This window comes from Nannospalax galili, unplaced genomic scaffold (assembly GCF_000622305.1).
Source record: "Nannospalax galili isolate Female #2095 unplaced genomic scaffold, S.galili_v1.0 scaffold298, whole genome shotgun sequence".
Taxonomy (NCBI): Eukaryota; Metazoa; Chordata; class Mammalia; order Rodentia; family Spalacidae; genus Nannospalax; species Nannospalax galili.
Window position 1 is genome coordinate 1,290,281 of NW_008344488.1, and position 13,075 is coordinate 1,303,355.

Sequence of the window (13,075 nt, forward strand, 5' to 3'; positions counted from 1 at the left end):
TTGATGCAATATAGAGAGCGGAGAGTGAAACAATTATACCCTGGGGCAACGAGAAAATAAATAAAGGTATAATTGAAGAAATACAAAATTAGAGAACACAAACAGCAATCAAAATGACAAAAACCAATACACATCTTTCATAACAACCTTAAATATCAATGGACTGAACTCCCCAGTCAAAAGATAGAGGCTAAGTGAATGGATTGAGAAACAAAATCCATCTCTTTGCTGTCTGCAAGAAACCCATCTCACCTTCAAAGAAAGGCATTACCTTAAGGTAAAAGGATGGAAAAAGACTATTCCAAGCAAATGGCACTAAGAAACGAGCAGGGGTTTCAATTCTAGTATCTGACAAAATAGACTTCAAAGTAAAATTAATTAGAAGAAATAAGGAAGTTCACTTCATTCTGATCAAATGTTAACCAAGAAGATATTACAATCTTTAACATATATGCACCAAACTCTGGTGCACCCAAATTCATAAAAACAACACTACAGGACTTTAAGACACAGATTAACCCCAACTGAGTAATGGTAGGGGACTTCAATATACCACTGTCTCCATTAGACAGGTCAACAGGCCTTGGCAGACAAAAGAAAAATGAGGAGGAACCCAAAAGAGGGATACTTTTGGAAGCAATCATGAAGAAATCCCAACAGACTCTGATATGAACATTTGAAATTTGCCCTGCTCTGACTTTTTTCTGGTTCTCTGTCTAGAACTTGTAATGCTAATTACTTTTGCCTTTACTTTTCATTCACATCTCCTATTCACCAGTCAAGGACTTTCTTTTCTCCCCAGATAAGAGTTAGGCAATTTGGGAGTTTTTTTAGACAGACCAACTGAAGGGGTACACCAATTGCCACATCCTGTGTCCCTGTTCAGCATTGAAGAAGTCAGAGTGGTCTGCATTCCAATCCCCTATCAGCAACCTGGGTAATCTCTTTAGAGGATGGTGTGATAAAAATAGGAGGTAGGAAGTGGCAAAAAAGACCCCAAAGAAAAGTAGCCAGTTTCTTGGCTAAATGCCAAAATGTCCTTGGACCTCTTAGCAACATACTCTGTTCCAAAGGCCAAAAATGACAATAGTATTTGGGAGCTCTTAATCTAATCTCTAAAAGATTTTAGGGTTATCACTTCAGAGGGGTAATGCTAAAGTAGCAAAAAAAAAACATTTAGAAAGAGAGAGAGAGAGAGAGAGAGAGAGAGAGAGAGAGAGAGAGGGAGAAGAAGAAGAAGAAGAAGAAAAGAAGAAAAAAGAAAGAAAGAAAGAAAGAAAGAAAGAAAGAAAGAAAGAAAGAAAGAAAGAAAGGAGAAAATGAAGTTGTCAGAAAAAGGTGATGAGGAAATATGGGAGGTATTGGAGGGGAGAGAGTGGTCATGGATTTAATCAAAACACCTTATATGCATGTATGAAATTCTCAATGAAGTTTTTTTTTAAGTTAAAAAAAAAGAAAAAGAAAAACCAAATAATCAACAAATCCAAGAGCTGATTCTTTGAAAAGCTAAACAAGACACACAGACCCTTACACAGTTAACCAAAAGAAAGAAAGAACAAATCAAAATCAACAAAATCAGAGATGAAAGGGGAGACATCACAACAGACACCCAAAAGATGCAGAACATTATAAGGGAATACTTTAAAAACCTATATGCTATTAAATTTGAAAACCTAAAAGAAAGGATGTGTATCTAAAATCATGCGAATCACTAAAGCTAAACCAAGAAGAGATCAACAGCTTAAACAGACCCATACATAGAAGGAAATTGAATCAGTAATACAAAACCAACCAACAAAAAAAAGCCCAGATGGATTCACAGCAGAATTCTACCAGACATTTAAAGATCTATACCCAACACTGCTTAAATTATTCAAAAAGATAGAAACAGAAGGAGAACTTCCAAATTCCTCCTATGAAGTAAGCATCACTCTAATACCAAAAGCAGGTAAAGACACAACCAAAAAAGAAAACGATAGACCCCATATGCTCAATGAACATAGATGTGAAAATTCTCAATGAAATACTTGCAAACCACATACAGACACACAGCAAAAAGATCATCCACCATGATCAAGTCAGCTTTATTCCAGAGATGCAGGGATGGTTCAATATTCATAAATCAATAAATATCATAAACCATATAAATGGACTCAAAGACAAAAGGTACATGGTCATCTCAATAGGTGCAGAGAAGACCTTTGACAAAATTCAACATGCATGTTAAGTCCTAGAGGGAACTAGACTGGAGAGAACATACTTCAATATAGATAAAGCTAGATATAACAAACCCACAGCCAACATCATTCTAAATGGAGGAAAACTGGAAGCATTCACATTAAAATCAGGAAACAGACAAGGCTGTCCACTATACCCACTCCTTTTTAATATAGTGCTTGAAACTCTTGCTAGTGCAATAAGATAAGAAAAGGAAATTAAAAGAGTACGAGTTGGAAAAGAAGAGGTCAAATTATCCCTTTTTGCAGATTACATAATATCATGTCTAAGAGATGCCAAAAATTCCACCAGAAAACTCCTAGAAATGATTAACACTTTCAGTAAAGTGGTAGGTTATAAAGTTAATCTACAAAAAGCAGTAGCCTTTCTACATATCAATAATAAGCAATTGGAGAATGAGTACATGGAAACTCTCCCATTCACAATACCCACCCCCAAAATATCTTGGAATAAACCTGACCAAAGACATTAAAGACCTCTACAACAAAAATTTTAAATATTTAAGAAAGAATTGAGGAAGACACCAGAAGATGGAAGGACCTCCTGTGCTCATGGATTAGAAGAATTAATATTGTGAAAATGACCATCCTACCAAAAGCCATTTATAGATTCAGTGCAATGTCAATCAATATTCCCATGACACTCTTCACAGAATTAGGAAAAAAATCCTAAAATTCATATGGAAACACAAAAGACCCTAGATAGCCAAAGCAACCCTGAGCACAAAGAGCAATGCTACAGGGATTACTGTATCAGATTTTGAACTATATTACGGTGCTACAGTCATAAAAACAGCTTGGTGCTGTCACAAAAGTTGACATGTAGGTCAATGGAACATAATTGAAGACCCAAACATGAGTACATGCAATTTCAGCCACCTGATATTTGACAAAGGGGCCAAGAACATTCATTGGAGGGAGGATAGCATCTTCAGCAAATGATGCTGGCAAAAATGGACGTCCACCTGTAGAAGAATGAAACTAAACCCCTATCTTTCGCCTTGCACAGAAGTCAACTCCAAATGAATCAAAGACCTCAATATGAAACCTGAAACTCTGAAACTGTTAGAAGAAATCATTGGCAATGACCTACAAGATACAGGTATAAGAAAGGATTTTCTAAACTGGACACTGGTTGCTCAGGAATTAAGGTCAAGAATCAACAAGTGGGACCTCATTAAACTAAAAAGCTTCTGTACAGCAAAGGAAGTGAAGAGAAAACCCACAGAATGGGAGGAAATCTTCACCAATGACACATCTGACAGAGGTTTAACATCCAGAATTAATAAAGAACTCAAAAAACAAAGAATCAAGAAAGCAAGTGACCCAATTAAAAGATGGGCTAAGAATCTGAACAGAGAGTTCTCAAAATAAGAAATAAAGATAACTAAAAAACATCTTAAAATGTGTTCAACGTTGTTAGTAATTAGGGAAATGCAAATTAAAACCACTTTAAGATTTCATCTTATCCCAATCAGATTGGCTAAGATCAAGAGAACAAATGATAGCAAATGCTGGTGAGGGATGAGGGGAAAGGGGAATGCTCATCCACTGCTAGTGGGATTGCAAACTCATGCAACCCTTATGGAAAGCAGTGTGGAGAATTCTTAAAAAAATAAAAAATGACCCTACCATTTGACTTGGTTATACCACTCCTTGGCATATACCCAAAGGACTCATCCTATTGCAGAGACACTGGTACATCCATGTTTGTTGCTGTTCTTTTCAAAATAGCTAAGAGATGGAAACAATCTAGGGGTCCCTCAACTGATGAATGGATAATGAAAATGTACATTTATGCAATGGATTTCTACGCAGCAGCAAGGAAAGACAAAATAATGCAGGCAAATAGATGGATGTAGAAACTGTTATACTAAGTGAAGTAAGACAGACTCAGAAAATCAAGCGACATATGTTCTCCTTCATAGGCGATCCTATGGTGGATCCTAGCACCAAATCCTTATATGTGAGTATGTATCCATATATAACTGCAGGAACCAGGATAATGAAAAGGAGCCAGGGAAGTAAAGGGAAAGAAAGAACCCAAGGGAGAAGAAGAGTAGGAGGCAGGTGTTGCTAAGGGAGAAATGGATAAAAGTGGGGGTATTTCAATGGGAGGGGAGAGGGAGGGCTATACAAGGAACTTTGGGGATAAAAGAAATTCAAGGGAGGTGGGACCATAGGCACTAGTATTATCAAGGACGAAATGCGGAAAATGGGTACACTTTAAATGGGGAAGCCATAGTGGAAGGGTTAGATAGGGAAAGAGGAGAGATCAATAATGCCTAAGTAGTTTTAAAAAATCACAGGGAATCATATTAGTCCAACAACCTGATGACAAATTACTCATACAATATCCCTACATGAGCCAATGTGTATAGTTAAAGGCTGTATAACAAGAAACAGTGCCAGACAGGCGAAACCTTCCCTTGTATTGTTGGCCAGCGTGGTTCAAGAGAGTCCCAAGATTACACAGGCTATTGCCACACCCCTTAACTACCTCACAGAACTTGAGGTAAGACCCTACCAGCTGAAGACAAAATATACTTTGGACACAGGATTTGGAGCAATGGACCTGGAACTGACCTGGAAGACACCTCCCCTGAAGGCTAACTCACATAGCTTTAGAGAGCACTATGAAGGTGCCAAGGGAAAACATCAATTGATGGTCCAACACCAGCTTCAAGACCAAATAACCACATCAATGGCCAGCACAGCATACGACATTGGTGCAGTAGTGGCCATTTTATCTTGGGGGCAATCAACAGCTATCTATTGGGCTAAAAGCCCACTCAATAGGAGGAAACTCAAGTGCAGTACTGTAAACATAACTACACATGGCTGGAGAGGTTATAGATCTTAGAGAAAAACCCAAGACTGTCACATCTCTAGACTAATATAATTTCTTACTATGTGCAAAATACATAATCTTACATTTACAGACAAATATCCCAGTCACCAACTCATCAAAGAAGTGTCTTTTGTACCAGACATAGACTATTACCAAGTACCACAACTGGTCACACACAGACCTTGTCTATGAATTGTCCAGGCCTAAGTGACACATCTACAATGCAACCTCTACACCTAAGGCACATGGAACACAGAACAGGGGTAAAGAAGAAGACACTAATTAATCTCTCAGTTCTCATTAATGAAGCTCCCTCATGCAACAGAAGGCTAGGAACACAAAAGGTCACAAATGGCCGAAACAGGGAGAGTAAGAGTCTGTAGAATGCTGGTCCTTAGAAAGGACTCCTATATTAAACTTAACCCACCCAGGGCTCAGGGAGCATGGCGGAAGACAGGGCAGAAAGATTGTAAGAGCCAGGGAGGAGGAGTACAACCATATAGAAGGAGTCCTACAAGCTCCTAGGACCCTGCTCATATGAATCTACAGCAATAGTGTCAGCAAACACAAGTTCCATGCAAAGTCAAGCAGACAAAAACCCAGCATAGAACTGGGGAATGGACGGCAGACTCCAACCTTAGCTGAAGAAATATTGGCAACTGATTACTGGTAGGTGAGAAAGAGCTGATCTTCCTAAAGCTAAGGACTCTAGATAAGCTGAGTAGACCTCAGCAGATGAACTTGCACTGAGGAACATCTGGGGACACTAACTTGACACAATAGGCCTTAACACAAATGACAGAATGTATGAATTCCAGTGGGGGAGCTATGGGAGGGTGCCAGTGAGGATGGGGGTATAAAGATTGATTGAGATGTTCTGTATGAAATACAAAAAAATTCAATAAAAACAAATTAAAAAAATAGAAAAGAAAACATATTGCTTAAAAATAAAAAATGACTTCCTATGCTACTAAAAAGTGCTTTCTTGCTCTTATTTACAAAAATATCATTTTATATAATATGACATTATATAATTCCTAACTCTCACAACCCCACTAGATTCTTTCTCTTTACTCATAGGTTAAAAAAAACTGAAGTCCTGTTACTGAAAATTGTACATCTAGTCAATAGAGTATCTGGGAATTGACTAATTTTAAAATACTCCCCCCAAATCAAACTCAAGTCTATCTTAGAGGTTGTCATCTGCTATTGGGTAAACACTTCCAGCTGCTGCCACTTCTAGGCAGTTTGGCTGAAGTGAGGTTATCACAGACTAAGTCCAAAGGAAGCATTTTTCAGCTCATGCTTGGTGAGTAAAGATGCCTCACAAATCTCAACCTCTGCTCCCTGGCATCTTCTGGATGCCTCTTGTTGACTTTTTTGTTATTTCATGCCTTCACACATCGTTATGTATGCTACCTTAAATAAAAAATTTTTCTTCTCAGCTTACAGATCTTCTTGACTGGCATGAACACAAAACAGTATATAACATTAAGATTCATTTCACTGTATCATTAGTATAGCATAGTACTGAAATCTGTAACTGACCTGTAACAGATGTACCAGTAGCTCTTCCTTTATGAAAGTAATTTTTCTTTTTATGAGAGTTGTTACAACAACCAGGGAGAGCAGGAGTACCAGCAAGCCAGCACCCATTCTGTTTCAAAATATAATTTACAGTTTAGAATTTTCTAAAGACAGCATATAAAAGTATGAGACGCTTTACTCTAATGTGGAACCTCTTAAGCATTTCACTTGGTCAATATGTAACAGTAGAGTGAGCAGACATATGACGGGAAATCAGAAATACCTTAGGATAAAGACATTCTAGGGACTAGGTTATTTGTAACGACATTTCACAATTTCTTTTACTCTCTTTACCTTATTTCTCTAATTCAACTTTGCTTTTTACATTTGTCAACTGCCATAATTCTTAAAGCTAAACTGGGCAAATACACAGAAGACAATATAAAAAGGTTGTCAAACAAATATAATGCCATATACAACATTGTTTGCAATTGTGATCACTTATTCATTAAAAAGGATGTATATTTGTAGTCCATTTTACTTCTATCAAGTCAAACAGCTCCTTTCTGTCATTGACTCTGGCTTTTCCTCAGCTGTCCTGACTAAAGGAAGGTAGGACAGTGGTCCCAAAGGTGTCCTGCAGGGGAATACATTACTATACAATCATTTTGCTCAGTAATAAAGTATCAAGCTATACTTTTCAGGAACACCAGGTACAGACTGGTTCCTGATGTCAAAGATAACTGACTTCAAGGAATAGTGTACTGTTTTTGAGCTTGATTTCTCTCTTCCAAAAAATGTGAATAATGTAACTGAAATTATTAGATACCTATAGAGCATACAAACCAATAAGCATTTGGCTTTTGTTTTGATTCTTCAAATATTCTCTGAGAATCATAAAAAAGTATTAGTATATTTAACACGGATTATATTAAAACTCAAAAATACCCCCATATGATAAAAATTCTTGGCTTCTATTTAAAAAAAATAATTGACGGGGGCTGGAGAGATGGCTCAGTGATTAAGAGCACTGGCTACTCTGGCAGAGGACCCAGGTTCGATTCCCAGCACCCACATGGCAATTAACAACAGTCTGTAACTCCAGTGCCAGGGGAATCCAATGCTCTTTTCTGATCTGCAGACATTGCATGACATGGATACACTTACATACATGCAGGTAATACATTCACACACACACACAAATAAATATTTTTAAAAAATTGACATTTTACTTCATTGACAACTATGGCTTTGTTTTAGTATACTGGGCTAACAGGAATATTATAGTTATGTTACATACATATTTTCTTTCTCTTCTAATATTATCCTTTAATGTTTCATGTATCTGTTTTGTAATCTTTTAAAGGATGTGGTTGCTGTGAGAAAGTAAATGGATAACGTAAGTTTCTCCATAAACCAGGAATCAATGTAAATTGTAAATAAAACTCACAGGAAATCAAGATGAATTTAAAATCAATGAACAACTTAAAGTTTAGAAACATTTTTAAAAAAATATAAATTGGATTTAAAAAAATTTTTTTAATGTATTACTTTTATTTTATGTGTATGAGTATATTCCTGCATAAAGGGAAGTGCACCCATGTCATGTAATACCAGAAGAGGGCAGGAGATTCTCCTGGAACTGGAGTTACAGATGATTGGTTGTTAGCTACTATGTAGGTGCTAGGAATCAAACAGGAGTCCTTTGCAACAGCAGTCAGTGCTCTTAACCACTGAGCCATCTCTTCAGCCCCCTTTTCACATTTTAGCAGGTTTAGTTGCTTCCTGCATTCCTCTTTAATAGATTATGCAAGTGGCATATAACTTCTGCCTAACAATGTCAATAGTGCTTGAGCAGGACCAACGAGCAGAGACTGATAAGAGGAAGGAAAGAACTTTATAGAAACACCAAAAGAGCTCACGGAATAATCTGCATCAAGAAATACATAAAAACCATTTGAATTTGCTTCCTCACATACTATGTATAGTTCACTACAGTTGCAAAAAGTTTTGACTTAGTAACATTCTAATATAAAAGTATCACCTAGACAGTACGGTCTTATAATTTAGTATAATTATTGGGCTCTGCTTATAAACTGACTTCCTTAGATAATTCCTGATCTAGTACTACTGGATTTTTTTTTTGGTTTTGTTTTGTTGTGAGAAACCAGTAAACCAACATCCAAATAAAAAAAATCTCTTAAATTAAAACCTACTTTAAAAAAATATCCAACTGGGGTTGGGGATTTAGCTCTGTGGTAGAGCACTTGCCTAGCAAGTGCAAGGCCCTGGGTTCAGTCCTCAGCTCTGGAAAAAAAAAAAAAAAAAGACAAAACAAAAAATATCCAACTAACCTTCCCACTATTAAAAAAGAAGATATATTGAGGCTCAGTGATAAGAGCACTGACTGCTCTTACAGAGGACCCAGGTTTGATTCCCACCACACGGTGGCTAACAACCATCTGTAACTCCAGTTCCAGGGAATCTAATGCCTTCTTCTGACCTCCACAGGCACTGGATGACATGGGCACACTTACATACATGCAGGCAATATACTCATAAACATAAAATTAAAGTAATAAATATTTTAAAAAGAGATATATTCCTATTAAAGTTAGGTTAAAATGTTTTTAAAATGCTTAAAGCATTCAGAAGAAAGCAGCAAAAGTGATTGTGTGATTAAAAAAAGTAAGAAAGGAGCCCAGCACTCAGGAGGGTGAGGATGGAGGCTGAATTTGAGGCTAGCCTGCTCTACATATAGAGACCTTGCTCAAAAGAAAAGTAAGTAAATGAAATGGTAAATGAAATAAAGATCATTTAGCCAAGCATCCACAGACACAGACACAAAAGGACACACAAACACACACAAAGAAGGAGAGAAGGAGGGAAAGAGGGAGAAAGAGAGAGACAGAGAAAGAGAGAGAGAGCTGGTAGGTTACTTAATAATAACTTAAAAGCAGAGGTAATCAATAATTTTAAACATTTTTCTAGGTCATGCTGAGGAGAAATATGCCACTAGAATGTGGAGTTTGGTGAAATATAATAAAAATTTTTCATATAATTTGAATATTTAAATATGGGAAGGTTGTGCTAAAAAGGTAGTATAGTGTTTGCCTAACATATACAAGGCACTGGGTTTGATTCTCAGTTCTGCAAACAAAATAAAATGAAACCAAACAAAATGAAAAGCATTTTAACAGAGATTCTTCCCACTGGAATTTCTGGATTCAAATTAGGACAAAATTTCATTTTTGGAAGCTATTTTGTTATGGATACACTCAAAAGCAAAGTTAGATTCCTTTTTGTTTTGGCAATGAAACATTGTTTCACATATAACTAAAATTTTTACAGATTCTCTGATATGCAAAATAAAGAAAGCCTATATGGGTGTGGGGGTTAATTTTTAGGTTATCTTTGCTTGGCACAATTTCATTGTCTCTGAAGGTCTGGAAGCATCTCCAGGGAAACAGTGCCTCCCAGATCACAGGCTAAGGTTATAACTACTAGTTTAACATTAGTATTTTAACTGCAAGTTTGTTCATGTGATTTTACTTGAATAACCAAGATTAGGTTAAAATTTCATAGTGCTGAGGCTGGAGAGATGGCTTAGCAGTTAAGAGCTCTTGATGCTCTTTCAGGGGCCCTAAGTTCAGATCCCAGCACTATGGGATCTGACACCCTTTTTTGGCCTTCTTGGGCCCCTGTACATATGACATGCGCACGCGCGCACACACACAAATAATAAATTTTAAAATTCATAGTGCTGATAGAGAAAAACAATTGTATTAGAGAGGAAAAACAATACTGTTCATACACTAGCGAGAGATCTGGCTCCCGACCCACAACAGGCATCAGTGGGAACACTGCCAGAAGCAATGAGAAGAAAGTCCAACTCAAGGACGTGATCTAAAATCAAGAAAAACACCAGTCAGATAAATACAGTATAGAAATTTGTTTTCGGCATCTCACATACTACATGACTGTGAAACTAAAAGCAAAATGCAAAACCTTTCTGCTACTAAAAAATATTATTAAATTATTACTTTTTCTGTTGCTGTAACAAAATGCTTCACAAAGGCAACTAAGGAAGGAAGGGTGGGTTTATTTTGGCTCCCAGTTCCAGGGTGTGGCCATCACAGCAGAGAAGTCATGACTGCAGGAAGTCAAGGCAGCTGGTCACATTGCAACCACAGTCAGAAGGCAGAGGGACAACCCTGGTGCCAGCTGTTCTCTCCTTTCCCTACAGTCCCAGAAGTTAGGTGGGTCTTCCATCTCAATTAACATCGTTTAGAAAAATCTCTCAGACATGCCCAAAGGTTTGTTTCTATGGTGATTTTAAATCCTATAAGTGGACAATGAAGATCAACCATGAGAAATACAGTTACCATAAGTAATATTTACTATTTGTGCTTTTTCATTGTTTAAAAATTTCATATAAGCATATAATGCATTTTCATCAAATCTACTCCCCCATCCCCTCCAGAAGCGGAGATAAGCAAAACTACTTTTATAGCTAGATTAGGACAAAAATGATCAACACTCCCGTGAGCAGGACATTTGCATCAGTTTTCATGGGATATAAAGAATATTTTTTTTAATTTCTGCTACTCCCCTCAAAAAGCATCAAAGTAGAAACAAGAATAGTCTCTAAGAACACTGTAATTTCCTTCCTAGTCAAGCAGAGAAAATCAGGCATGATCACATTTTTTAAAAAATCTATCATGAGTTTTCCAGACAACTGGGAAGTTGCATATATGAACTCACAGCAATGGTGACATCATGCACAAGTACCATGCGGGCTCAAACCAGACAAAATCCCAGCATAGATGTGGGGAAGTGGGTAAGAAGACCCAATCCTACCTGAGGAACTACTAACAGCCTAACAACCGATGACTGTTGGGAGGGGCAAAGACAGTCTCTTTCAAGCATGGGACTCTTGATAGGTTAATCAGGCTCCAGTGTGTGGACCCAGACTGAAGGACAAAATAGACTCTATAGGCTTTAATACATATACAATGGAGTACATTAAATTGAGTGGGGTGGGGTGGTAAGGGAAGATGGGGATTTAAATAAGATCAAAATACATTGTGTGAAAATCACACAATTCAATTTAAAAAAATCTATCACGAATAAATACCTCTCTAGGAAAATACTAGATGGGTTGGGTTGGGAGGGAAGCTACTCTTCTGATTCAGGTTCAGAGTATGGCTCCTAAGCCACAGTGCTGCTCTGGCCAGCTCTCCACTCACTGTATCATCTAGATACTTGAAGCTATAGAAGTGCTTCAAACAAATCAGCTCTGCTGATTTCTACCAAACCACTGGCTCATTCCAACACGAAAGAATATATGGATCACAGAGACCTAAAGCTGGTATCAATCCTCCTGTGAAAAGGATTAGGCTCTTTTTGAAAGGACACATTCCACTATTTTGTTTAAAAGTAAACAACTTTTTTTAAACTTTTTAAAAATTTTATTTATTATTATTTTGTGTGTGTACGTGTATTGCCTGCATGTAGGTAAGTGCACACGTGTCGTGCAATGCCTGCAGATGTTAGAAGAGGCTGTCAGATCCCCTGGGACTGGAATTACGGACAGTTGTTAGCTGCCATGTGGGTGCTGGGATTCGAACCCAGCAAGAACAACCAGTGTTCTTAACCACTGAGCCATCTCTCCAGCCCCCACAACTCTTTAAGTTTAACATATGTCAAAACAAAATAATTATTAGTTCTGTCCTATGTCAACAGAAGTACTGATACCTTTGCTCGGGTCCACAGCTGAGTGAGAAACGGCCAAGCCGCAAATGCAATCAGTCCAGCTGTCAGCATGTAGCGGTAGAAGAAACTGAGAACCTGGTGATACATTCCAAAGAAAGTAAGAGCAAGGTTACTTAAGGCTAGTTACATAAAAATTCAAATGTGCAATTTAATCTGACAAATTACTTACTAATAGTTCAATTCCCAAAGTAAATATAAGCACATAGCCAACAAAATGGCTCAGAGGAAAAGCTGACAGTGATTTGACAAGGTCTTGAATAACTTGAAATCTGTTTGAAGAAATCATTTATATATTTAAAAAAAAAAGATTAGCATCATTTTGCCTTAAATCTTAACATTAGCAAGCATTCTAATGTGAAAAATGAAAACTTTACACAGAGCTAAAAATCATGGAGGCTTTCCACTCATAGATTATTTAAAATTACTGGGGAGGCAGATTAAATTTGTTTCAAAGGTTAACTTACTATTTTTTGTTGGAAATCTAGACATATTACAGGAAAACAAAATTTTTCAGTTAATTTGAAAAATGAGCTGGGCGTAATGGCGCACGGCTTTAATCCCAGTACTGGGGAGGCAGAGACAGGTGGATCTCTGTGAGTTCAAGGCCAGTCTGGTCTACATAGTGAATTCTAGGCCAGCTGGAGCTACAGGAAGACCCTGTCTCAAAAAAGACAAAAAAAAAAAA

The 13,075-nt window shown here is 37.3% G+C and overlaps 1 protein-coding gene across 5 annotated transcripts in view; it reads right to left on the reverse strand.

Moving 5' to 3' along the window:
• The window catches only part of Pign (phosphatidylinositol glycan anchor biosynthesis class N), a 171,601-nt gene that overhangs the window by 73,070 nt on the left and 85,456 nt on the right, over nucleotides 1–13,075 (reverse strand). For 4 of the 5 annotated variants that reach the window (XM_017800012.2, XM_017800011.2, XM_008840646.3 and 1 more), the window contains 4 exons: nucleotides 12,560–12,659; nucleotides 12,373–12,465; nucleotides 10,430–10,521; nucleotides 6,637–6,745 (listed from right to left, as the gene is read on the reverse strand). In XM_017800012.2, the coding sequence (XP_017655501.1) occupies nucleotides 6,637–6,745; nucleotides 10,430–10,521; nucleotides 12,373–12,465; nucleotides 12,560–12,659 (394 nt within the window). The remainder of the gene's footprint in view (nucleotides 1–6,636; nucleotides 6,746–10,429; nucleotides 10,522–12,372; nucleotides 12,466–12,559; nucleotides 12,660–13,075) is intronic. The other variant, XM_029567167.1, reaches the window with a different exon arrangement.